Source organism: Penicillium verrucosum (genome assembly GCF_028828655.1).
Source record: "Penicillium verrucosum strain IBT 35672 chromosome Unknown utg000001l_segment0_segment0, whole genome shotgun sequence".
Taxonomy (NCBI): Eukaryota; Fungi; Ascomycota; class Eurotiomycetes; order Eurotiales; family Aspergillaceae; genus Penicillium; species Penicillium verrucosum.
The window spans coordinates 15,163,261-15,188,491 of record NW_026643210.1 but is presented as its reverse complement, the minus strand read 5'-3'; the positions used below and the strand labels follow the sequence as shown (position 1 = coordinate 15,188,491).

Below are 25,231 nucleotides of genomic sequence, written 5' to 3'. Positions count from 1 at the left end.
TCCATCATCTCTTTTGTTTACTTTTCTGTCTCGTGCCTTCCTTGAAAGGTCCCAAGAGTCCATGACTCCATGGGTTCTTCTCTCTCTGTCATCTTATAACATTTCAACTTTCATCACCTCATTTCATTACTCGAACCCCCCAAATTGTCACATAAAATGGACCATTCCAAGAAGAAACCGTCTTTGCCTCGCTTGACCACCAACATTCCCCTACTACAGAAACCCCCTAATGCATCGTGTAATGCTGTACCAAACCCTGTCGATGCCAACGCACCCCCGATCATCATGCCCGAGAGGCCAGCGAGAACTTCATCAATGTTCAAGGAGGAAAAACACGATAAGGAGAACATCGCGCCTGCCACACGTTTTGCGTCAGAGAGCATGCCCATCTATCTTTCCCAGAAAAGCGTGGACGATTCGCCGTTAACAAAGGTGAAAAAGTTGTACTACGAAGACGCATTTACGGCCCGTGGATCGCACAATTCCCCCAAAGACCGCGTAACACATGAATCGGTTGTTGTCGTTGAGCTCAAGACCAACACTCAAGTTTGTGACCTGCTGATATCTGCTCGGTGATCGCTCCCTGCTAATCCACCAACTAGGGAAAGGATGATACACCCAAGTTACTGTCGGATTTCGCCCACTTCCTTGCCCAGGTCTATCAGCGTCCGGAAACATCAATGCTAGTCACCATCGACCAGAACGCTGACCTGATTTTCGGAAATACGTCCGGGTCGGCGTACCTGTTGAAGATCACGGCTCTCTCGAGTCTGATCGGACCGCTGACCAACCTCCGCAACACCGGCCTAATTCAGTCATCCATTCAAGAAATGTTTGGCATCGCCCCCGACAAAGGGGTGGTGATCTACACTCCAGCGAGCGAAGACAATCTTGCAACTAATGGGATGACCGCCAGGAGTGAGATCGACCGCCTCGAACAAATTGATTCTAGCAATAGTCCCTCGATCCTCAAGTCTATCTCGCGATCCATGAGTCGTCGCATAAAATCGAGCAGCGGCAGCAGTGCTCCGATCTCTCTCACTTCAGTCATGAGCCCTGACGTCACAAGCCCTACTTCAACTTCGCCCGTTGCCTTTACTTCAGGTCATGTCTCTCCACCGAAGCCACACCAGACAGACGAAAAAGAGCCGATGGAGTCACCAAAGAGGGAATCAATCAGGCAGGTCTCATCCAAGGATGAGAGATGCGAACAAACCTTGAAGAAAAGAGAGAGCTTGAAAAGTTTTGTTAACCGTCGTTTGGGCGAATTGGGCGAGCTGACCACAAAGAAGCCCTTCGCAGCCACAAAGGGAAAGAAGGATTGAATTGCAAGGTTCTGTTTGAAAATCGCAAAGTGCAATGGGTAATGTATTTGATTGCGTTGGGGTATCTTCTTGATAGGGATTCGGCATGTGGCTTCGCTGTATCAAACTATCCATGGATTCATTCTATATGATTATACCATGCATCCTTGGCCATAGTGCATCGAGTCTTCCTCTTAGAACAAAATCGAATTAGATGACCGCTTGTCAATGTAGTGTGTATTTTCCCCTTTTGTATCCTTCCTTTCCAAGGGTTCTATATGCGTATATGCGTATATGTATTTCTAACTCCGAAAGCGTTTGGAGTAGGTGCCTCGAAGGTGCCCTCAACAAATGAGAGTTTTCAAGAAGTAAGATGAGTTTGTCGCGCTCATAACACATGTACGGCTCTCTACCTAGCCGCAGCATCAGATCATAATAATGTGGCCCGCCTACTTGTAACATCTAGGGCCGATATGCATGCTTGCTGTGGACAACCGCGGTTGGTTAGCGTTGTACTGTGCTGCGGGATAGGCCGTAGTAAAGTGGTATCTACTTATAGAGTAAGGCGTACCACCGAATCTACGGGATTACTCGGGCAAAATAGTACTATACCTTATTTTGCTTCGCTTCGCTCAGCAAATTATACAGGCAATATGGTAAACAACAGCCTGTTGGCACAGTGGTCTAACCCAATTAAGATAAGCCTTTCTTGGCGGTCATTTTCAGTCTAAGCATCATAATCACGTGATTTAATGGGTGCATTATTATGGGTGCCAAGGCTCGATTAACTCTAACAATTAGCCCTATACAGATCATGTGATTTAATGGAGGCATGATTAGAGGGGCATCATTATGGGAATATAATATGGGGCCGAGTATGGGAAGTACATGGCGATACCATAATAATTAACACTTAGACTGAAAATGACTGCCAAGATAGACTCTACTCATAAGCGCCAAGACGGGATTTATGTATAGAAATGGTCTTTGTTGGGGGCCCATAGCCCACTGCTGGTTGATTTATGGGGTCTAAGGTCCTGGGCCCATTGCGGAGGTCTAGGCCTGAATGTGTGCGAAATTGTGGAACGAAAACCCAGTGCGGCTACATGAAACCTTCAAAGCTTAAACAAAACCTTAGCCCTAAAGGTGAGAGGGACTCGGATTATTCTCGGATTAGTCCCAAGGTTTGGGAGGGATCCATTCCTTATTAGGCGGCGGCAAGGAGTATACGATGCCCAGGTAGATATATCTTTCTACTATTTCAAACCTCGATCCCAAATTACCATACGAGAATCGTTTCATTATTTCTAAAAAAAAATGTCCAAACTACTTGGAAGCCAAGAATTGAAGCCAGTCTCTGACTATCACCCTTCTTCACAATGCCACTTATGCGAGCCGAGCCCAGATGTACTCACCTCTGTCATCGAGAACGAGCGTACTCGCCGGTTAGCACTGGAACAGATGACGAAGTTAGAGACAGAGCTTGGGAACTTATCAGAGAACCACCCTATGCACGACGATGACGATGCCCCGCTGCTAATAATAGACTTCCTTGAAAAGTTTTTTCTGTTATTGGAAGAGGAGATTCAGTTGGTTAGAAAGTTCTCAAATGTTCTAAAAGAACGCCTTGAAAACCCCGAAATCTATATCGCTATGGAAAGACTCTCCGACAGCGAGTTCGATCGAGTTTATGCTTCTTCAAAGCAGAATCCAAACCGCCAGATGCAAAGAAAGCTAGCCCAGAACTCTCAGGATCGCAATGACTACTTTTTCTCTTCTGGGCGGTTACTTGAGTCCTCAAAGGTGGATAATATGAATGACAAACTTGGCCAAAGCCCTCCATCCTATGATATGGCCGCTAGTGTTCGGAAATCGAGTGATGGTGCTCCCGCAAAGCCGGCTCGGAGTTTTTGGAAGAAATTTTGTAAAAGTTTAGCTCGGCTTTAATGGTAAGGAGGAATTGGGTCTCACTAGGAGTGATCGTCATTGGGCGAGATTACTGTAAATTTGTTTATCTTGCTTTAAAGCGTCGTGAATTATCGATATGAATGGATTTGCTTGATGAAACTCCTAATTCTGTTCAGGTGAAAGCACTTCTCTCACCCCATGTATGAAACTATATTTAAATCAGGCACTAGAGACCTATTGTCTCGAAATTTTACCACCTAGGTGCTTGGGTTTCTATAGCAAGATGTAGAAAATCTTTATATAAAGGGAATTTTAGCACCTGGCCTCCACAAGGTCTCGTGTTGGATCAATCAGGGTCTACCATAAGTTCCAAGTCTGCGAAGGTGTCTACATTGAATAGCAAAATGCATTCCCAAGATGAAACTGCCTGGTGGCAGTATGTATTTAGAAATGGTCACCTCTCAAGAGGGCCAACCAAAGAAAAATAAAATAAAAATAAAAACAACAAAACAACAAAACAACAAAAAAAAAGAGGAAAAAGACCAAAAAGCCCGGAGGAACGCCACCAAAAACACCACCACCACCTCCTGCTCCTCCTCCTCCAACCCCAGTTTGTTAAAAAGCTCCGTTTTCATTCATCTCGCCTCGCTAAGGTTCTCGGAGAGAAGAAAAGGACAAAACAACAGAGGAACGCCGTCGCCTCGGCATCGCCTCAAAATACCGCCGGCTCCATTGTCAGGCCCTCCTTCGCCACGTGTAAGACGTTGCGCGTCGTACTAGAGAGACTGGAAGCTTTTGCGGAGTCCAGCTTCTTCTCCTTTTTCTTAGGAGTGGTGGAGGGCGTGACGGAGGGCGTGGCGGAGGGCGTAGTAATCACATAAGGCGGGCGGGCTTGGACATAATCCCCTTCGGGGATCTCCTCGGTCTGCACGCCCACAGAGACACCTTCGGCGCTATTTTACGATACATTAGCCTCTATGCATACATAGGCAAAGATCCGCCAATATAGTTTCCATAAGAGTCATGGTTTACCACTTACGGGGTATTTTCCGGGTCCCCTTGTTTAGAGGTTACCTTCCTCCAAACAAGATAACCAGCCCCGGCAACAAGTCCAGCCGCGAGGCAAAGAAGGGCCCAAAAGCCCGGGGACGCGACTAACTGTTCACTTGTGGACCGAGAGGTCCCGGAGTTAGAACGAGATGAGGAGGGTTGGGGGGCGGAGGTGGGTGGAGGGGGAGCGGGGGCCAGATTAATCACGATGCTGATGATGTTTGTGTTATTGTTCGCCATGGCTGCGATGTTGTGAATACAAATTTACGCTGCTGGGGGAAAACACGATATACCCTCTACGCAACATCGTGCCTGCTTAATCTGTACCAACTACGTCGTAACTACGTCTATAGCTTCCTATTCTACAGAAAGAAAGAAAAAAAGCTTCTGCAGCTGAGAACTTTTTTTTTCTTCTTTTTTCGAAAAAAGGTAAAGATAGTATGTTGTCTTGCGAGCTTCACGTGGGAGCGTGACAGTTCAGACGGTAGAGCACCCAACTCTTGCTCCATTATACACTCTCTTAAACCATTCCCCTTAATACTATCCTCACTTCCCTCAACTCTTCTTAGGGACCATGAGAAAATTCTAGTTGCTTCGTTTGCTTTCTCCGTCTACCACACAATATCATGTCTGACACAGGTGATAATCAGGCTGCAACGATTGATCGCACTGACAGCGATGAGTCGTTGGTCTTGATGACATCGTCTTTGCCTGATGTCAGCTTTGTCCAGGAGACCCCTGGCGATCTGTTCGATGCCCCCAATGGCGCTGCTCTAATCCGTGGGAACCCCCTCATTTAGCGACTGTTCATTTTTCAAAACTCCCCACTAACCTAGCAAATGTAGATGCGTGCAACTGCCAGGGTGTCTGGGGTTCAGGCATTGCCCGTGCATTTCGTGAGCGGGTTAGTCGATCAATAACTCACCCACTTGATGTGACAATCTAGAGCTAATAAGACGATTTTGTTCAGTATCCCGCCGCCTACGAGATCTATCACAATCACTGTCGCACTTATCACGACCACCCAGTCACCAACACCATCACCGACCTACGTGACGAGGACCCGCAGCCCTCTCTCGTTGTGAACCGCCCCCTCGGTACCGCACTGATGATTCCACCACAACAAAGTGACTTCCTCCTACATCGTCGTCGCCATTGGGTAATTTGCCTCTTTACCTCGGAGTATTATGGCAGCCGTGTGGATTCGGAGGACATGATTGTCAACAGCACTTTTGCTGCCCTACAGGACCTGAATAGACAGCTACAAGTTCTTACCCAGCAGGCTTCCGAGACCGGTAATCAGCGTCCCCAGAGACTCTACTCCAGCCGCTTCTGCTCCGGCTTGTTCAAAGTTCCCTGGGAGCGCATTTGTAAGTTGATTGACACGGTCGGTCTTCGTATCAATGTGTACCATCCCTTTGAGGCTAGCAACCGCCGCGCTCGCCCCATTCGCATGGCACGTCCCAGAGAGACTGAACAGGACTGAGAGAACCAAGACATCTACTTCCTGTCCGTCGGCAAGGGCTTTGACTTGTGGGTTTCTACCTGGTGTGTTGTGGAGGAGCGAGGGTTTAACGCATCACTCTTCATTTTAATGATACTTGAGACTAGTAACAATGGAAAGCATGTGCATAGGGTTGATAAACGAAAAGCACCAAAAAAAAAAAAAAAGAAAAAGAACATTAAACCTATCGCAACCAGAAAAGTAGGGCCTCCCCTCATCACCTGACAGCGCGTACTGTAGATCGCGCCCGCGTTGGAGTGTTCCCCAATTTCCCCGATATCCCCAATCACCCTCACCATTACTACTTGCGATTCCCCATCTCACCCATCGCATACCCGGCGCAATTACTTAAGATACCAAGATGCCCGGCGAACCTAAACCAGCTCAAAAGCGCCCACGTCTTCCCTTCAAACCTCCCAGTCGCACGACTAGCGCGGGACCATCCAGCTCCGCGCTGGAGGCCAAAGGAAAAGCGAAGCAAACCAGCACAAAAGCTGCTGCGTCCACAACCTTGCCCAGAACAACAAAAAGCAAACCCACGACTCAAAGCAAGTCTGCGACCCAGAGCAAATCGACAAGTATCGGGAAACGCCCCCGACCCGATTCTCCGGTAGCCAATGCCGCCTCCGAATCCGAATCCGAGTCCGACTCCAATGGATCGAGCCGCAGCCGCTCGCGCTCGGTCTCTAAAGAGCCGGACTATATCCTTGCTGAAATCACAACTGCAAACCAAGCAGAGGATGTGACTTGCAGCGACCCGAAAATACCTTCTAAACTGCTCACACGCCTGCTGCACCAGCATTTCCAGAATGAGAAGACCAAGGTCGCGAAAGATGCCAATAACGTTGTTGCCAAGTATATTGATGTTTTTGTGAGGGAAGCCATCGCCCGAGCTGCCTATGAGAGGGCCGAGTCGGATGGAAATACTGGAGGCAGAAGTCTCGGGGACGGGTTCCTCGAGGTAAGTCTTCATTGTTTTATCCTCCAATTAGTCTATACTAGGTCTTCTGATTGGTTTTATAGGTTGAAGATCTTGAGAAAATGGCCCCACAGCTCGCGATGGATTTCTAGCCCATGCATCTCTTCCACAAAGGGTCACGGCGTTGATTCAAATTCATCATGTATTAGGACTTATAGTTCATTGTTCAAGATACCAGTTGACCACAGAATCAGCAGAACGCATGCAACACTTTTAATCCAAACATCTTCAAATCTTCAAACGCAAGAGGCCTGCAAGAGTGAAATATCCCTCGGGTTCATATACTCAGGTGGCTTTCCCACGGTATGATCCTCCACAAAGGGTGGCACAGCCCCGAAGCCATTCGCATTGTGAAACAGAGCGATATCTCTGTTTACCCTCTTCGACAACCACACATTCGCCTCATAGGCCGTGTTCCTTTTGCTAAGATGAACAACAGCAACGGGGAGCTTATTCTGCTCGGGCAGATGGCCGAGATTGGCGTCGTAGGCCGTGTGGCAGATGTCGAAGACGAAGAATACTCGCGTTCGCCACTTCTGAGCTGCCACTAACTTTGTTGCTGGGCGAGCTTCTTGTGGGAGGTACAGGTGGCATGATTTGAGGAGGCGGATGGCTTTTGGTAGGAGGGCTTCTGGGTTGTTTTGGGCTTTGGTTATCTGAGAACTCCGGTGCGAGACGATGACTAGGACTCGAAGGGGATTTCCTTGGGACATTGTGGACTGGAGATGTGAGGAGTAATCCTTGAGAGGCCTGGATGAGTTCTTACCGAGGTAGACAAGACTGAATGTTTGGATTGTCTCTACGCCCTTTCAGCAGTTTCTAGAGAAAACACACTACTACATATAGAGATATCTCAGGATCCTCAAGCAGAGTTTAAATATATTTTGTTCTTTACAACTAGGAGACACGGGCAAAGTCGGTGTCTTACCCGGACTAGATCATAACCTCCCAATGGCCCGACAGTCCGGTCGTTCAAATCAGAACATTTTCCAGGGGATGGTCATCTGTCACATTGTATAGAGTATGCTGACAGCTAAATACAAGGGTCTTGCTTCAGCTGGATATCAACGCTGCCGGGTACCTGGTGACTGGGTTGAGAAGTCGGGATGAGACTCGTGTCAGTCTGACATCAAATAATGTACAACGTACCAAGCCTGCAGTATGCATCGGAGATGATAAAATAGAAGCCGGAGAGAAAAAAAGATAAAGAATTCAGTTTGATTTGAATGAAAAGCTGGATGTCACCAAGAATGTTGTTGATAGTCGACGGAAGGCGGTGGCTAGTGGAATTTCCCCCGCGCGTATTTTGTTCCTTCAACGCGTCAAGCCCAGCCCGAGAAGACCAATCTTTTTCGCGATGGACGATGCGACGACCTCCTTGCTCACTGAGCACTTCAGTTACACACCCTTGGTACGTCAACCGAGACTAATATGCATTGACTCGTGCTGCACGCGCAACCTGCGACCTGCGGCTCGCCCTTACAACTAGGAATATCGCTGACAAGTTCCCTAGTCTCTCATAGATGACATTATCAACTCGATCAACAACCTAATCTATCAAGCGATCTCTAGCTTAGAGTCCGGACTCCTAAATACACCGCCTGAACGACTCGGTTTCTCCCATGACAGCAGTGGACCTAGCATCGCGGAAACAGACGAGGATGGCAATGTGGTTTATCCCGAGGCAAAGCTAGAGATTGAGAATGGACTGCATCAGCTAGAGACGCTGCTAGAGGCCAATGTTGATAAGGCCTTCGACAAATTTGAGATCTATGTGCTGCGCAACATTCTCACGGTGCCCGGGGACTTGCTCTCTTGGGTACGGCTGAAGCATTACGAGGTATGTGGAGTCATTCATGGATTTCTAGACCAGTTTTGGAAAAGGAGATATACTAATGTCATTATGCTAGGGTCTCTCTTTCGAATCTTCGCCGGATACGCCGACTCCAGAAACCATACACGCGCAACGCAAGAAGTTGTTCGAGACGAAGAAACTGAACCGGTCCCTAAAAGAAGAACGCGCTCGAAATGACGCCGTCATCTCACAACTACAATCTATTCTGTCCACAGTCGAAACAGCCAAGGCAGACGGTGTGCCCAAGACGGCCAAAAACAAACCAGTGGATTTGTCCTTCTTGAGCTCTACCCCGGCTGCACGTCAACTTCGTGTTGGTGTGGATGCTGGGCCGAATGCTAAACCCACGCCTCTTACAACCAACACTACTTTCATTCTCTCGCAGCTGCCCGCGTTACAGGCGACACTTGAGCAGCTCCGGCCGAAATTGGCAGCCCTGCCCAATGCAACAGTGCCAATGGAAACCAAGTCCAAGAGAGACGAGAGAAAGGAATACATTGAGAGCAGAATTCGACTCCATCTCGAGCGAGCTGGACAGCTTGCTATGGGTGACGATGGAAATCCAGTGGTCGCAGGTCGCAGAATCGACATCAGAGAGGCTCACGCCCTTGAAAGCGTGGCAAACATGCTTACGCAAGACAGGTCTGTGTAACAGGATGTGCATGTGAAAAAAATATGTTTTGTTCTACGACTCTATTATTGAATATTTACTGGTCGGGTTACTAAGACCAAGTGATGCTCCATGTCTCTTGGGTCTTCCTGAATGGGACCACGTCAATCTTGTCTGACTGGAGGATCTCCAAGATCTTCTCGCCCTTTCTCTCGATGGTGATGAATTCCTTCTGCTCCTCCGGGAGGCCATAGAAGGCCCGTCCGAACTTGCTCATGAAACCCTCGACAATCTCTGGCGTGATCACATCCTCCTTGAGGACACCGTTATCGCAGGCCTGCTCAAAGGCATCAATCACAGCCTGAGTGGTGTATGGTTGGGTGAAGACGCCGGCAGCGATCTTCTCGCCACCACGCTTGGATGCCGCAGGGTGTGGGGCGCTGTCGGAGCCGAAGAAGAACTTCGGGTTTCCTGAAACAGCAGCACGGAGAAGGGCATCCCGGTCGGCTGGAGTCTTGGCAACGGGCTTGCAGAAGCAGAATGGGTCGCCGGCCCATGAGTCGATAATAATGGATAGGTGATGAGCAGTGATGGTACCAGAAACCGTGGGACCGCACTTCTCCACAGCCTCCACAGCCGCAGCAGTGGTACAGTGCTCCAAAATGATGCGCAGCTTGGGGAACTTAGAGTGTAGCTCAAAGAGCTTAGGAAGGAATCGCTCCTCCGCAGACAACACTGTCACATCACCTCCAGAGGGACTTTCTCCGTGCAGGTTCAAAATCATATTTTGTCGCTCCATCTCCTCGAATACGGGGTAGAATTGCGTGTAGTCGACCACGCCGGAAGAGGAGTTGGTGGTCACACCGGCTGGGTAACTCTTGACACCAACAATGCCGCTCTTCTTGGCTTCAATGATGGTCTCCGGAGTCACGGTCTCGTGGAGGTACAGCGACATAAGGAACTTGACATTCGGTTCGAGGGCTTGGAGGCGCTTCTGGTAGTCCAGAGCACGGTCGACGGTCGTGATGGGTGGTACAAGGTTGGGCTATTGAATGTATTAGACATAGCTCCAAAGACAGAATTTGGTTTTCCCTAATAAAGATATTCTCCCCTTACCATAACGAAAACGGTGTTCACACCACCCTGTCGGATAGTGGGAGTCACCAAATCCATCATTGGACCCTCACGAAGATGGACTATCTTTTGGTCAGCTTGCATCTATTAATATTCCTCGGAATTGCTTAGTACCATGGAAGTCGGCCGAGGCGGGGAGCTTTACTCCCTGCAGCTTAGAGAGAGGCATGATGAATTCTAAAATCAAAAACCAAGCTCTAATTGCAATTATATCTCTTTCTCTCTGATATGATATGCAGATGTTTTCAAAAGAAAAAGTTGGATCTTCACTTTTGCCCCGCCATTTTTGAAAAAGTTCTGCCGATGGCGGTGGCGACCCCACAAGCCAGTTATTAGTTACATGTCTTCGACTCTTCGACTCTTTGACTCTTTGACACTTCAAAATCATTGGAAATGAGAAATCTTACAATGACTCAGAGAGAGGCAAGATTTGTGATATGTGTGTGTAAGAAGCTAGGCTGATTTGAAAATAGAAATACATGTATTCCAATCTTACCTGCGCCATTCTCCTCGCATGGACTACTTTCGATGCACTTACTATGTACAGTGGCACGACTGGCGTAGTACTCCGAGAGAAACATTGATATACAAAGAGACCAAAGCCTAGATCCATTCAGGGAATACAAGGATGTGGTGTTCCTGAATCACCCTTGCCGCTGGTGGCCCCCGAGGCACAATGCTCGGCGCTTCGCCATCACCTATCACAGGTCACCATGACCATCCTTGGGGAAAATTAGATTTTCCAAAAGACGAATGAGATCTGTTCTTCAACAAGTTCGATGCAAACCCCGCTCAGACTCTATCTTTGGCTCTACTAGGCGCTTCGTTGGTGCTTGTTCCCCGATGCGTCTGCCAAGGCTGCATGCTAGCGCCCAAGCAATTATGCTCCGGGGATGTACAGGTCCCAGTTGCAAGGCCACTGTTTACAATTCTAGACAGTCCTGCAAATTTAACCCAGAGCCCCAGACGAATCAGCGCGGTCGGTTTCCCATCGAGGCGCTCCGCATGGCTATATGCAGTGATATGGGCTGAGTATCGTCTTCGGGATACGCGCCCACTCGGTGGTTACTTCTGTGATAGCAACATCGCTTGCTAAACTAGTCACTGGATCTATGTCAGGGCTATGTTCCCTCGAGAATACATATCAGAGCTGGTATCCCTTAGTTATCATTTGAGAGGGAGTCGTTTGAACATAATACCTGCCTTTTCTTTTTTAACTGTTTTTCTCTTTTTTTTTCTTCTTATTATTGCCCCTGAGGGGTTCCTCGTTCTTTTGATATCCATTCCAAGGACTATTCTTGCCGGCAAGGTCATCAACAGCTACACACAACTCTCCTTCAACCCCTCTCTCTGCCATACCACGCAAGCCCAACGACACTCCATGATGACCTCAAACTCGTCCCTCACCGGATCAGGCGGTGCTTATTCTTCAGACATGGAAGAATCGAACTTTTTGAAACGCAATCGTGTCATTCATTTTGCACGACTTGGTCTATCTTCTTTGATTTTCGGCGTTGCTATTGCCATCGTCGCGTGCGAAGCCCCACCCTTGCGGCATTATAAGAACACCTCACAGTGGGCGAGTGCTGGTCTCGCACTGTGGCCTTTGAACTTTGACCTCCGTCCAACAATCGCCGCTATTTCCTGTGGCTGTATAGTGACCATCTTGAACTTGGTATACATCGCCGTTGCGCTTCTACCATCTGTGAGTCTTACACCCATCCCATTGTGTGACTACCCTTGATATCGTGTACTTACGCCCATCTAGCCACATTCCCGTATCAAGTCGCTTAATATCTATGCCTCAGTCTCAGCCATCGCAGGCTTTTCAACCGCCCTGGTAGGAATCCTATTCATAATCTACCTACCATCCTCGGATTACCCAGCAGGGTTCAGCAAGAACGAAACCCTCCACAGCTGGACCTGCAAGTGGAAAACTGGAACAAGTAACACGAACACACCCCGTCACTTTGATCGTGACTGCGTCAATACTCGTGCTGGATTTGTGTTGCTGTGTGTACTTCTTGGAATGGAGGTGTTAATGGGAATCGCTGCTGCCGTTGGCACGTGGTTCCAGCGCGGTGTTTCTCGTCGTCGGGCAGAGCAGTTCCAACTTGAGAAGTTAGAGATTGCTACTAAGCAGGTGTTTCGCAATTGAGTAAATAGTTTTGGGAGGATTTAGGTGCTGTGTAGGCGTGGCGTTGGGTTGTTGATCTGTGTATATGAATGTATGGTCACCGTGTTGGATGAAAGGGATGTATTCTGGTTATTTATGTTGGGAATTGATTTGCTGTATTTATCGTCGTTATAATTATTACCATTGCAGAGCGAATATTCCCAAGTTAATGTCGTTCTAGATGTTCATTTATGTATATAGCCCAATAACCATGTAAACTCTCTTAAGACTGGTAATTGCTGCCTCCGGGGGCCAACCGTCTCAAAATGTCGCCCCTATCCCTAAAACCACAAGAGCCATCCAGCTACCGGCGTCATTCACAACTGCAGCTCCCTCTGATGGACTCGTCGACTTCTCATTCCCAATCAAGGCTTTGGTCGGCCCGGCAGTAGTAGACGAGCTGTCACCGGTGGTTAGACTGGCATATATGTCGGTTGGCTGTGCGGCATTCGACCCGGGCAGAGTCCATGAGGGTGCGACGGTAGTCTCTCCTATGTCGTATGCATTCGCGGTAGCGCAATCATTTACGCTGAGTTGTTTGGCCGCGGACGAATCCGGGTCATCATCAGAACAGTCTACGTAACAGCTGTTCAATTATGTTAGTACTGCGGGGTTGTAGGTATAGATACCTCCTTGGGAAATTGCAAGAGCTAGATAGATGGTCATACTCACTTGGCAATGTTTGCAGCGCCCGAGCACTTACAGTCCCAATCACCTGAGGCACACTTTGCGAGTCCGCGCTTCATGATCGCGACACAATAATCTACAACTCTATTGATTATGAGAAATGAATCATAAATGGCAAATTGTTGGTACTTAGAGGCTTATAGGCTTACTTTTGGGAAGCGCAGTTTGAGTTGCCGTTTGTGCTTGCGGATGTGGGTGTTGCATCTTGAGCGGCGATGAGGGTAGCTGATGCACCAAGTAGGAGGGAGAGATGAGTAGTAAAGAAATGCATCTTGATATTGAAGAAGCCTGTATTGAAGAACAAAGGGACTCAAAATATGAATAATATGCGTCCTGATAGGTATACTCTTAGAGTAGATGAGATTTAAAGTTCAAACAGATATTCACTCAAGACTGGAGACCTTATATTAGGGGGTGAAAACTTGGATTTTGGACGTTACATTCATCCTAAAGACAATGAAACCGTTGAGCCCTCTTTCAAGGCCGTGTCTATTCCCGGCACGTTGACAGGAGGGGAGTCTGAAGAAACCTCCCACGTGGAAACGTGTTGCAGGGTCCACATTCTTAGCCAGGCAGCATATATTCTTCTTATTTATGCCCAAGAAAGTTGGACGTATTGAATGAGAGAAAATATTGAGTAATCCATCTATAAGATGTATATGTATTGTTCCTTGCGTTGTTGCCAACTTAGTATATAAACCTATACAGCAAGTTTGGCTTAGGGTTCAATCGAACCAGAAGAAGACAATTTGGCCCAAAGCGGTATTCCTCTAGGTCAAACAAGCTTGTGAGTTGCGATGGAAGGTGATAATGAGGTGTTTTTTTGACATCATGACTGCCTCTGATGTCGCATTCCAGAGGTCGGGGTTACATTCTTCGAAACTCCTTGGCCAATGGTGTGGACCGTGAGGGACCAGAGCCGCATTAGGAATGTCCAAGTCTCCACTTCATTATAACTACTAGTTATAGTTAGTTAACTATGGAACTGGCTAGTTACATGTATGTTGTACGTACAAAGTTCCTATGAGTATAGATAGTATAATGTCAGTTCTGCAATAGAAAGCCCCATCAATATCTTCTCCATTTCCAGACTTGGAAATCCCTTCTTGTCTTTATATGTTGTATGCGGATGTCGATGTCTACTGTAGTAGGAATATAGTATAAATCCAACTACTTATCTCGCACCTTTCCGGGGGCTAGAGCGCCCGAAGCCACATGTAATCCCTTAGGAACTAGCAGCCTAAGTTGACCCTTGATTACAGGGTGGCGAGCGACGGGGTGAGGGAGCAAAGCCAATCTATACATACATACGTATCAGGAAGATAGTTACCTAGGTACCAATTTATGATCATCATGCTGTATACCCACCCAACGTGCCGTTCTATCATGCCGTTCTATTGTTATCACGAGGTTGATGTACGTACATCGCACTGCCATAAGCTATAGAATAGTAATTCCATACTCAAAACCTCACTTCTACAGCATCTAAAACTTGCCAATCTATTGATGTTTTAGATCTATGAGTGTAAAAGACATGTATAATCACATGCATTCAGAGATTGTTTATTGTGTATTGTGTATTGTGTATCGCTTATTCTTCTATCTTCTATCTGCTTCGGCACGTGGCTCGGATGGATGGTAATGAGAAGCTAGGAGAAGAGAGAGAGAGCAATTGTATTGGTTGCTACTGCTGAGAGAAAAGGGGAAAAGAAGAAGATGGAGAGGAGACTGTAGTCCTGTCCATGTGCACCCTCCACATAGGGTCAGGTGACACCACCATAACAGATGGTCTATCGGATTAGGGTTTATCCGGCGGTTCAATGTCCATCCGGCATCCCGTGACTTCATTTCATCTCATCTATCCTCCCGAGGTCATTCATCCCGACCGTACATATCCAACCAAATCCGACCGTATAAATTAATCATGGGAGAGGACGAATACATCCTACTTATCCCTACTGTCCTCCTCGTCACCGTAAAGTCCAAAGCATTAAACCACAACTAAATAGCTGTATACTTCAAGCCATCATCAACAAACCCTTTCAAAGTCCGTGTTCCCGCTTTATATCCTGGGCTAGTATAATAACCTTGGCTTCCGTTGGAGATATGGCTGCCTTTCCTGTTTATGGTTTGCTTCTGGCTCTTTCTTCTGGCTAGAGATATCTATAGGAAATGAGATTTCTCTTGATGATATCGCTATCAACATCCTTCGGCGCTTTCGGTCAGAATGTAGATAGCCCGGGAGAGTGATGGGGAAGTAGATAACAAGAGGTTGGATAACCTGGCACCAGATAATGCACATGTAGAACAAACCGGAAAGACAGCGGAAAGACGGCGGCGCCGGGGAAGGGGGGGGCTTGTAAACTTTCTGTTCCACCCAGGCCGACAACTCTCCCTCGTCGTCGCCTTTCACTGCTGTGAGTTCCGCAGTGTTTCATTTTTCATTCATCCTTTCATCCCTTCATTCTTTCTTTTGCATCTTTGTCAAGAGATGTTTGAAGAGCTTCCTCCTTCTGGCCCTGGCCGCGGCAGACACGACGGCGGCAGCACTGTTCGGAGCCGTGACGACGGAGTCTGGCGCTCTATGCACCGCGTAAGTCTATTGGACACACCATTGACCATTGACAATGTCTGCAGAGCAATACTGACGTGACTCATAGAACGATGCGTCTCAAGCTGTTGTCCAAGTCGTCAACCAAGGCGCTGGCCAAGCTTTTCGCGACACTCGCGGCGCTCGCGGCGCCACGATGATCATGCAGGGCATCCAGCCCCTCGATGTAAGTTGTGACTCTGATTTTCATCCAGCCAGATATTTGGAAGCTCTATACTGATACCACTTATAGCGTGACAGCCTTCAGCCTTCTGCCACTCGTGGTACCCGTGTTGCCGAGCTTACTGCTCGTGAAATGGATGTGGACTTGAGAGAGGTAAGAACTACCCCTATTTCCCCGTTTTCCAGACCAGACCTTCTTTCAGGATGGCGGCAGTGGTCATGATATCTGACGCGCATGGCCTACATAGCAGAATTTCGGACGTCGTGGCTCAGTCCGTGGGGGACGCTCCTGGGGCCGAGGCCAATCGCGTGGTAGCATGCGGGGACCCCGTGGTGGCATGCGGGGACAACGTGGTAACATGCGGGGCGGCAGCCGTGGCCGTGGTGTCTCTCGAGAAGATGGCCGTGTTGGCTATAGGGGCGGTCGCAGTCGCGGTGCTGACGCCCGTAACCGCGGTGCCATTCGCCGAGGTGGACGTCGTGGAAACGCTCAGATGGACGGCCGCGGTCGTGGTGCTAGTAACGCTGGAGTGGCCAATGCCTCCTGGCGAAACCCCTCTCGCCGAGACGCCCCCTGGGGAAACAACCCCTCCAGTCGCCGAACCCCCTCTCGCCGAGACGCCCCCTGGGGAAACAACCCCTCCAGTCGCCGAACCCCCCCTGGCGCCGAACCCCCCCTGGCGAAACCACTCGAGCCGCCGAACCCCTACCCAGCAATACCCCGACCATGGAGTCGCCCGCGGGGCCGCTCGCGCGGCCGCCCCACGTGAAACCTGGTCGTGGGCTGAACACCAAGCTCGTGTCGAGGAGATGGCAGGTAAGAAAAAATTGATTTTCTCCTTCTCAGTGGCGTTGATGGTCATGCATCCATGTCTTGATCGAATACGATACTGAATTATACTAACCGTCATGTGCTATAGATGCCGATGCCCCGTAAGGGGATGACTCGATGGATGTGGTCTGCTGTTCCGCAGCCGTGAGGCTGTTCTTGTTCTTCTTCTTTGTCTCTGAGTGCTCCTGCGCTCATTAGTAACAATTGAATCACTTACAATTCTCTCATAACTCATTCACATATCCACATAAGTCTCCTACCCGTATTTTGAGATGCCAATCTTTGGCGATGCTATTATTGCTGGTCCCGTCGTCGACCCTCTACCACGTTATCATAGACATAGAACGATGGACGTCTAGGGCTGTACCCATTTTGACATTCGGACTGCCAATAATGTAAAAGATTTTGTGGGTTCTTCAGAAGTGTCACCTGTACTAGGAGTACAGGGTGGTGGTTGGTCGAGACATACGCATATCAGGGAGTTGTGTGTTGCTTATTCTTCTATCTACAAAGTGTGAAGGGGCTTGCTTCGTCACGTGGTGATTCGGATTATATTAGGCGCCGGCGGTAGATGTTATATCCGAGATTGACGTTGAAATAGGTGCAATATTTAGCCGTCGATGCAACTTCAAGGTTTTGCCAGTCGGCTAAATGTCCATCCGACGACCCGTGACGTTGTAGACGGAGGAGGAAAACCCCGTTACGAACCCCTCGGATATAGCGCCGGATATAACGAACGAAACCAATGCTTCAATTAATCCGCCATGCAAAATTCTAAGGTTAACTATATCCAGGGCACCTGGGCACCTGGGCAGATTTCACCAATAAAAATGTCTCGCTAATCCATTCCAACCTCCAATTAACAATTAAGAACTGTTTCTAAAAAGGGCTCCTAATATCGCTTGATATTCTAGATCTAGATACTCGTAACTACTACTATTAGTAACTAAGATAGATACCTTCGGATATGCATATTATACAGAGTTGGGTGCTAAATCCAATGGATATTCAGAACTATGTCAACCCGGTTGATCTGAAGACCCAGTCCTGCTGCACTGCATAGTGCAAGACGTGATAGTTGATGAGCTTATTTTGAAACCATTGATGGCATTGTACTCAGTGAGTTCCTTAGAGAGGTTGATAAGGATGAGATGGTGGTTGAATTGCCCCGGGTTTTATACTATGAGGCTCTTTAGGCTTTAAATATGAAGAACAGCAGGAAGAGGGTGAAACTTAGTTAACTGGTGACCTTTATAAACATAGGAGGTTAATTGAAGCAAGGAAAATATGAGGGTAGAAGCAGAGTGACATTAGGGGCTTTTTTGGAGCCTACATTTGTATGTGAACCAGAAATATATACACATGTAGCTATTTAATATAACTAACTAACTAACTAGTTATGGCACCTTCAATTGATTCGTTGTAAGGGGGTTTTACTGTACATCACCGCGACACCGCCTTCGGTAGAAATCCATCCAACGTTGTTGTTGCGACTTGCTTTGGATCTCTCTTGATAAACCTCAGCAACACAGAATATTTTGATATGTCAAACACTACTCTGCCAGAAAATCAGGGTCTCGATGAGGAGGCCTATAACTCCGCCGAGGATGAAGATTTCGAGTTAGACGCGGCACCGGACGACTCCGACCTATCTTCCGATGCCGACGAGGCCACAGAACCCGCCAAGAAGAAGCGAAAGACAGTCACTCAATCTCAGCCCCCGAAGGATGCAGAACTTGACTCTGGAGATGAGGCTACAATTAGAAAAGCGAGGGAAAAGAAAGAGAAGAAGACCAAGGGAAAGAAGATCAAGGGCAAACGCGCGCGATAGTGACGAGGACGATGGCGACATTGACATGGATGACGATGAAGGAGGAGCAGGTGGATTCGTGCGTACACGCGCAATGAAACAGCAAATGTGAGATTTTTGTTCTAGCCAGTATTTCTTGACTTATTATCAGGTTTTAACACGCGTTTCCCGAGCAGACAAGAAGAACAGCGCAAACCGCTGGCCAGGATCGATGGGGCGACCGTGGACGTGAACGCCCTATGGGAACAGATGAATGCGCCCCAAGGACAAACCGGCTTGCAGCCACCTCAGACCCAGCAGATACCCGAATCCGCCGCCCCCGAACCCGAACCAACGAAAGTACCGGACCCGGGTGCCAGGGACGTGGAACACAAACTAGGCCATGCCGCGCACGCTGACCAGATGATCAAGATCAAGCGCACCTACAAGTTTGCCGGAGAATGGATCACCGAGGAGAAAGTTGTTCCCAAACACTCGGCGGAGGCTAAAGCGTTTTTGTCGAGTGGGGAGAATGTTGAATACGCGGATGCCGCAGCCGCAGCCGCAAACACCGCTCGTAACCTTCGGCGACCGCTTCGCAAGATTTCGCGATTCGACCCTAACCCGACCGGCACGATTAAGAAGAGCTGGGAGAAGCAACTTGCTACCGACGACAAGGACGCCCGCGGACCCAAAATCAACACCGTGGAGAAGTCACGACTCGACTGGGCTTCATACGTCGACTCGGCGGGTATCAAGGACGAGCTGCGTACGCATAGCAAAGCCAAGGAGGGTTATATCGGCCGCATGGATTTCTTGGGTCGTATGGAAGACAAAAGGGAAGACGAACGGCGGGCTGCACGGCTCAAGGGCATATGAAAACAGTTCTCGTGCGTTGTCTGCGCGAATTTCCTTCTGGTGTCAGAAGAAACACTCTTCCTGCCGCGTTCTACAACAAGGACGTACCTCTACACAGCGTCGTGTTATTGCGGCACTCTCTACAACTCTCGCATCAGCCTACTTTGAGAAACGGCTCACTCGACTCGACTCGCCGAGAAGAGTGAGCTCTCGACCTCCAAACGCCACCCGCCTCGCCAGTGCCCGGAATTTACGGTGCGCTTTATGTCCATCCAGTACAGGGCGATGATGCATTCGCGAGGATGCATTCGCGAGAATGGCTGACACACTTGCCTCTAAACTTCGGGGCTGAACATGACCATGTGCTCAACGACCCTACAGTATCACCGCCGGTCTACATTTATAACCAGTGAAAGGTTAATGGTCAATAAACGATCATCATCATATCAGATTAACGAGAATCTGAATCTGTATCAACATACACTATAGCCTAATCCAAATATACCATTTCAGCACAAATTGTGTAAATCAACAAGACATATCAATCCCTGTTCCCTATTTACTTGGGCAAATACTTGATGCCAGTCTTTGGGCAGCCAGAAGTAGTGACTAAAAAGGACGAAGAGGTCAGCGAAGAACCCACTAAAAAGCAACCGATAAAACTCACGCGTATCAACAGCCTTGTATGTTCCATCAATGGCATTACCCTTAACGTTGTAGAAGTACCAAACCTGGTTCAACTTGCCACTAGAGCAGCCAAGGTAAACCGACGCGCCATGCATGGTAGTAAGAGCCTTCTGGATCGCGCTGAGGGTGTAGGTCTTGGAAGTACTCGGGGTAATGCCAGCAGCGGCGAGAGCCTGAAACCCAGTCAGAAAACGGACAGCACATATTATGAAAGGCAGAGAGGGGGGCATACCTTGTGCGTATTCAAACTCTTGAACAAATCAACTGTCTTCTGGAAGAAATCACCCACTTCCTCTTGTGCCTTGTAGCGGGAATAGCAGCTGGGATCGATGGTATTGATGCAAGTACCATGCTTGCTCCACTCGTGCGACCAGAAGCTCTCGTTCTCACCGTTGATATCAACCCAATACTCATCCATGTAGTCGACCAGGTCACCGAGGTCCTGGTCCTGCAGGATGGCTGTGATGTTGGAGTAAGCGCGCTTCGAGTCACAGCTCGACTCGTATGTGCCGTCGCAGTTGTCGGGCCTGGAGGGAGTTAGTCTATTACTCCGGATATTTATAAAGGGATCTAGATCCGATTGAGATATTAATGTTACATACCACAATCCGTGGATGGTCCATGAATCGTCGGGACCGGTTGATGGGCTGGTATCCCAGAATTGAGTCTGGAGGAGGGCACCACCTGGGTAGTTGAAGCAACAGGTTGGCTCTGTAGAGGAGCTTGCGCAGCTGAAGGCAGTGCTGCTAGCACAGGTTTCAAGGCTGGCAGTTGTGCTGGTGATGAGGCCCATGGCTGCTAGGGCGAGCATGCCCTTTGGAGATTGGGATTGGAACATTTTTCTTTTCTTTCAAGATCGAATTGAGAAGTAATTGTAGAGCTGAATGAAGAGATGTAAGGGGATCATCGGACCGTTTTATGTTTTAGTCCAGAAATCATCGGCGTAAAATATCGTCAGGTACAAAGAGCCAATGTAGCACATGCACCGATAACAAGACGCTGATTTGTTCTCGGATGTCGCCGCTACACCTATCATCTCGGAGAGGAAGTACTATAAACGAGAGGAGTGCTAGTCGAAGTAGGCGACGATCATCCAGCGGGGCAAGTTGAGTGGTGGACCTTTCTCCCTTTTCTCTCTTTTCTCTCTTTTCTCTCCAATGACAAGATAGAAAGGCACAACGCACTCCGGCGCTAAATCATGGCCCGACGGTTTTCGTCTGAAAAAGACTGACGAAACGCCATTTGAGGTTGCATCGACCGGGCTACTCCTTCGGATTTCCGACTGTTGATTCAAATTGATTCGACCCCAATTGATTCGAACCCGCCAGATTAAACCCGCTGACCACCCAACCCCGACGAACCAGAGTGCTTAACCCTGCGATTTGAACTGTTTTATCTGAAAGCTGGTATTACTTCGCTCAGAAGACAATGACTGTTGTGGATATCTCTATGGATGGGATTACTGCTACGTCTACGCCATATCTGCAGGCTGACAATGCCTTCTCCACATGAAGGAACCCGTGCCAGTTTGCTTGGATGTCATGAGATTGACCGAAGAATTATAAGAAATTAAGATAATAAAGGGTCCTGTTCCTCCTCATCATTGGATCGCGGAGACGGTCCAAGTCGAACATGCCAAACGGCGGCGACAGCAACAGCGAAAAAGAGAGAGGCTTGGAAGAATGGCAGTCCCATCCAGACAGTTCCAAGTTGCATACCTAACCGGAAGAGGTTGGCAAATAAGGGACCGGAAATGAGTGTTCCGACGCCCTGTGCAATGGCAATTGCCGAATACAAAGTGCCAGCATGGTCAATTTGTACGAGTGAAGTAGCCAGACTGCGTGTGGTGATAATGAATGCTGAGCCCATTGACAAGATGACTTGACCACCGATTAAGATCGCAGGGGTTGGAGCTATGGAGATAATGGCGAAACCAATGATTGAAAGCACGCCGCTGCCTTTGCTCATAAAATGGTCGCTACGTTTGCCACGGAGGTTTAGGTGTTTGGTGACTAAGAAGGACAGGATTGGCATTATGACCAAATATGTCACGAGAGAAAATATCCCGCGCAGCGAGATTAAGAGACTGGCCTATATTATGGTTAATTTTCTTTCTTTTTTCTTTATTGGAGACAGGGCACATACGCGACTGATACTCCAGTCAAACTTCTTCGACACATATTGCAGAAGCAGGTTTGTGGATTGTCGAGTCATCATAGTGACAAACATCACAAAGACCATTAAACAGATATTAGTATCGGTCCAAATGAAGCGTGTCGACCGTGCGAACTCGCGGACTTGTCGGGTGACCTCCTGCAGCACTGTTTGCTTCCTCGGAGGCTGGGACTGCTCGCTTTCGCTGTCCTGTTCTGATGCCTCTTGGTTGACTCGCGTTTGCTTTGGGTGTGTGAGAGTCTCCGGTAGGAACAAAGCTGGAATACTTCCTAAAATAATGATGCCTATTGATAGGGTATAGGGAACCATTGGACCGAAAGTCATCAGATAGGCACTGAGTGGAGTAGCCAGAATCTCTGCGATTTGGACGCAAGACTGTAAACGGAAGAGCGCAGTCGCTCTGTATACATGTCAGATGGATCACTGAGAAAGATTAAGTCATGAAATTACCTCTCATCTTCGTTGAAGACATCAGCCACTATGACCATGGCAATAGCCATGAGGACTTGGTCGCCACCGCCGATGATTTTGAACACAGCTGACAACCAGACCATCCGGAGGGGAATGACGGTTGACCATAGACCTAGGATGATCAGTAATCTACATCGACCGAAGAGTTCAATGGCCAACTTACAAACTATCCTAACCCAGATCTCGCCGAGGAGAATTCCCAGTAGGCTAAGATACAAGAGAGGCCTTCGCCCCCAGCGATCCGACATCACGCCATATGGCAGCGAGAGTATAAGACCTGTATTTCCCCAAAGAATCAGCATTGTTATATCATTATATCATAGAGCCCTGGAGGACACATACCAGGCAGCACGTCAAATGTATTCTGGTACCCGATCACGAGTGCCAGTTCTCCTTGTACAGCGTCTGATTTACATGGATTGACCTCCGGAGGAATCAGAGTGGCCTGGTAGTCTCGACAGATGATCTCTTCATACACAGCCATTTGCGGCGCGGTGGACATGAAGAATCCGAAGTCGGCCGACAGCAGGAATATAACACACACAATGGAGATCAGTAGTTTCTTTGGGTGCTGGGATGGTTTGATCGTGTATGAGCCCAGCAGTGGCGCTGTCTCGTCTGTTATTGAGTCGGTCATTGTAAGTGGTGTGTCTTACAAGTCAAGAAAAGGGTACCCCTGGGATATCAAAGGGGATGTCAAGAAGGGAGATACTTATTGACGCCATCCCCTTTAAAATTGCTGCCTCGGTGCTTATGCGTTGGGAGTCCAATGATAGACGACCGTTTAGATATGGCGTTGGCATCCCGCTCTCTCCGTGATAGGAGACAGGGGACAAATACGACTCATTGGACCCCTCTTTTTCTTTCTTTGTCTAAACGTTGATTTTTTGACATTTAACTTGACATTTAACTTGATATGAACTTGATATTAATCTTAGTATTGTTCTAAATTCAAGCCCTCACTCTTTTGGCTCATGAAATTCCGACCTACTTTGTCTTTATGAGAACATCGGGGTTATCTCGAAATTCGGAGCTCGGAGTTCGGGGCTCATGTATGCCCAAATGTTTCAAAAGTCCCAAAGATAAGCTCCACGTTTTTGGTGGCATCGATCGTATAACGCTTAAATTGAAAATGACGATTTGGCGTTAAACGGCACATGTCATAGTGGCCCTGAATTCATCTACCACTCCGGGGCTCCAGAGCCTTCTCTGTGAAACCAAATTTACCAGCATGAACGCTTCCGGGATGACCAAAAGAAACGTGGCCCTGGATAGTGCCGTGTAGTTGTGCGATCTGTCTCTTTGCTCACGATCTTGATGCAGTCGAACAAGCATCTTCCCAACAGGAATACACCCAACCCCCACTTTCATGTCGGTCTAGCCCATCGATGTGGCCCATCGATTTGGCCCAACCGGTCTGGCCCCCAAAGTATGAGCCAGTACTTTAACACACCGATAGTCGAGGTTTGCGGCAAATCACCCCAGGGTCATCACAAAGCAGGAAGACCTCCGGCTGTACCGAAGTCTCGATGATATGCAGTGATCTCTCACAAAGATGAAATTGCTGACCGCATTCTTTTCAAGGAATTAACCGCGCAAACCTGCAAGTTCCCGTCCGCGAGTCTCACCTTTGTCTTTTGCATGCGCCCGAAGCTGCACCTTGAGATTTCGAATCTGACCGCCACCTAAACTGCATGATTGTGGAGATCTTGAAATTCCCGAGACCGGGGGATTTTCTCGGAGGATTAAGCGAATGTTTGCCTTTTGCTTTTTTCTGTTCTTCTGTTTGGGTCTGCGGCTTTCCGTTGCACGACACGAGCGGGAGTCGGGTGGCGCCCACGTCGTAAAGTGTGAAATGTTCGGTTTTGGGCTTGCACCTGTCGGAGATGAGATTTGTATCTGTCCCGGTGACTTGTCTACATTATTGGTTCTTGGGTTCTTCATGCGTCGGCTGTCTGTTCAGGGATTGGTAATACCTGTTCGTCCCGGCCGGTTATCTTTGGTACCACGACTTGAATTTGGGCAATGTACGGAGTCCTTATTCGAATGATTTAGACTTAGACCAAGCGGGGACCAAGCGGCCAGCTACTTGCTTACAGTATGCAGATAGGTTGGCCATTTAGCCATTCCAAATTCTCGCGTGGTTTCAGCCAGGTCTGGCTGTTGGACTGCTATTCACGCTACAAATTACAATATTGATGCCGGAATCTTGGACTTGTCTGTCATATTAAAATCAGTTCAAGGACAGTGTCCAGGATTCACCTAAAGGATACATGTAAGTTGTAGCATAGTTAATGAAATAACAGATACCGCACCTTCCCTACTTAACCCTCACGTAAACAAAAGGGCCTTTCCCCATTTGCTCCTCCTCCTAAATTTGTTATCACGTTGATATTACCAGATTAGAAAGCCACTCAAGTCGTTTCAAGGGATATCCTC

General features: G+C 48.2%; 15 protein-coding genes across 15 annotated transcripts; 9 read left to right on the top strand and 6 right to left on the bottom strand.

Moving 5' to 3' along the window:
* Positions 1-156: 156 nt before the first annotated feature.
* N7516_005599 (MIF domain protein) lies at positions 157-1,325 on the top strand (the record flags this gene model as incomplete). The annotated part of the gene is made up of 2 exons (XM_057218319.1): positions 157-546; positions 603-1,325. 2 exons carry the CDS (start codon positions 157-159, stop codon positions 1,323-1,325), a joined length of 1,113 nt encoding a protein of 370 aa, XP_057080202.1.
* A 1,296-nt stretch (positions 1,326-2,621) lies between these two features.
* N7516_005598 (uncharacterized protein) lies at positions 2,622-3,251 on the top strand (the record flags this gene model as incomplete). Its single annotated transcript, XM_057218318.1, has 1 exon — positions 2,622-3,251. The coding sequence occupies one exon, from the start codon at positions 2,622-2,624 to the stop codon at positions 3,249-3,251; it is 630 nt and encodes a 209-aa protein (XP_057080201.1).
* A 673-nt stretch (positions 3,252-3,924) lies between these two features.
* N7516_005597 (uncharacterized protein) lies at positions 3,925-4,502 on the bottom strand (the record flags this gene model as incomplete). The annotated part of the gene is made up of 2 exons (XM_057218317.1): positions 3,925-4,165; positions 4,252-4,502. 2 exons carry the CDS (start codon positions 4,500-4,502, stop codon positions 3,925-3,927), a joined length of 492 nt encoding a protein of 163 aa, XP_057080200.1.
* Positions 4,503-4,888: 386 nt separating this feature from the next.
* On the top strand, positions 4,889-5,748 carry N7516_005596 (uncharacterized protein; the record flags this gene model as incomplete). Its single annotated transcript, XM_057218316.1, has 3 exons — positions 4,889-5,042; positions 5,108-5,166; positions 5,233-5,748. The coding sequence occupies 3 exons, from the start codon at positions 4,889-4,891 to the stop codon at positions 5,746-5,748; spliced, it is 729 nt and encodes a 242-aa protein (XP_057080199.1).
* A 379-nt stretch (positions 5,749-6,127) lies between these two features.
* N7516_005595 (CENP-X/MHF2 family protein) lies at positions 6,128-6,837 on the top strand (the record flags this gene model as incomplete). Its single annotated transcript, XM_057218315.1, has 2 exons — positions 6,128-6,727; positions 6,790-6,837. The coding sequence occupies 2 exons, from the start codon at positions 6,128-6,130 to the stop codon at positions 6,835-6,837; spliced, it is 648 nt and encodes a 215-aa protein (XP_057080198.1).
* A 144-nt stretch (positions 6,838-6,981) lies between these two features.
* On the bottom strand, positions 6,982-7,458 carry N7516_005594 (uncharacterized protein; the record flags this gene model as incomplete). Its single annotated transcript, XM_057218314.1, has 1 exon — positions 6,982-7,458. The coding sequence occupies one exon, from the start codon at positions 7,456-7,458 to the stop codon at positions 6,982-6,984; it is 477 nt and encodes a 158-aa protein (XP_057080197.1).
* Positions 7,459-8,102: 644 nt separating this feature from the next.
* N7516_005593 (MIND complex subunit MTW1) lies at positions 8,103-9,252 on the top strand (the record flags this gene model as incomplete). Its single annotated transcript, XM_057218313.1, has 3 exons — positions 8,103-8,156; positions 8,259-8,585; positions 8,656-9,252. 3 exons carry the CDS (start codon positions 8,103-8,105, stop codon positions 9,250-9,252), a joined length of 978 nt encoding a protein of 325 aa, XP_057080196.1.
* A 70-nt stretch (positions 9,253-9,322) lies between these two features.
* N7516_005592 (dihydroorotase) lies at positions 9,323-10,561 on the bottom strand (the record flags this gene model as incomplete). The annotated part of the gene is made up of 3 exons (XM_057218312.1): positions 9,323-10,255; positions 10,327-10,406; positions 10,459-10,561. Coding segments are annotated over 3 exons (1,116 nt in total), but the record flags the coding sequence as incomplete, so codon positions are not given.
* Positions 10,562-11,728: 1,167 nt separating this feature from the next.
* N7516_005591 (uncharacterized protein) lies at positions 11,729-12,502 on the top strand (the record flags this gene model as incomplete). Its single annotated transcript, XM_057218311.1, has 2 exons — positions 11,729-12,049; positions 12,113-12,502. The coding sequence occupies 2 exons, from the start codon at positions 11,729-11,731 to the stop codon at positions 12,500-12,502; spliced, it is 711 nt and encodes a 236-aa protein (XP_057080194.1).
* Positions 12,503-12,781: 279 nt separating this feature from the next.
* N7516_005590 (GPI anchored serine-threonine rich protein) lies at positions 12,782-13,478 on the bottom strand (the record flags this gene model as incomplete). Its single annotated transcript, XM_057218310.1, has 3 exons — positions 12,782-13,106; positions 13,193-13,291; positions 13,357-13,478. 3 exons carry the CDS (start codon positions 13,476-13,478, stop codon positions 12,782-12,784), a joined length of 546 nt encoding a protein of 181 aa, XP_057080193.1.
* Positions 13,479-15,698: 2,220 nt separating this feature from the next.
* N7516_005589 (uncharacterized protein) lies at positions 15,699-16,750 on the top strand (the record flags this gene model as incomplete). Its single annotated transcript, XM_057218309.1, has 4 exons — positions 15,699-15,800; positions 15,868-15,984; positions 16,051-16,134; positions 16,232-16,750. 4 exons carry the CDS (start codon positions 15,699-15,701, stop codon positions 16,748-16,750), a joined length of 822 nt encoding a protein of 273 aa, XP_057080192.1.
* A 1,605-nt stretch (positions 16,751-18,355) lies between these two features.
* N7516_005588 (uncharacterized protein) lies at positions 18,356-18,643 on the top strand (the record flags this gene model as incomplete). The annotated part of the gene is made up of 1 exon (XM_057218308.1): positions 18,356-18,643. The coding sequence occupies one exon, from the start codon at positions 18,356-18,358 to the stop codon at positions 18,641-18,643; it is 288 nt and encodes a 95-aa protein (XP_057080191.1).
* A 25-nt stretch (positions 18,644-18,668) lies between these two features.
* Positions 18,669-19,480, top strand: N7516_005587 (BCNT domain-containing protein; the record flags this gene model as incomplete). Its single annotated transcript, XM_057218307.1, has 2 exons — positions 18,669-18,730; positions 18,799-19,480. 2 exons carry the CDS (start codon positions 18,669-18,671, stop codon positions 19,478-19,480), a joined length of 744 nt encoding a protein of 247 aa, XP_057080190.1.
* A 538-nt stretch (positions 19,481-20,018) lies between these two features.
* On the bottom strand, positions 20,019-20,984 carry N7516_005586 (T2 family ribonuclease; the record flags this gene model as incomplete). The annotated part of the gene is made up of 4 exons (XM_057218306.1): positions 20,019-20,068; positions 20,127-20,319; positions 20,379-20,673; positions 20,749-20,984. The coding sequence occupies 4 exons, from the start codon at positions 20,982-20,984 to the stop codon at positions 20,019-20,021; spliced, it is 774 nt and encodes a 257-aa protein (XP_057080189.1).
* Positions 20,985-21,715: 731 nt separating this feature from the next.
* Positions 21,716-23,429, bottom strand: N7516_005585 (uncharacterized protein; the record flags this gene model as incomplete). The annotated part of the gene is made up of 5 exons (XM_057218305.1): positions 21,716-22,237; positions 22,292-22,721; positions 22,772-22,904; positions 22,956-23,069; positions 23,135-23,429. 5 exons carry the CDS (start codon positions 23,427-23,429, stop codon positions 21,716-21,718), a joined length of 1,494 nt encoding a protein of 497 aa, XP_057080188.1.
* Positions 23,430-25,231: the final 1,802 nt, after the last annotated feature.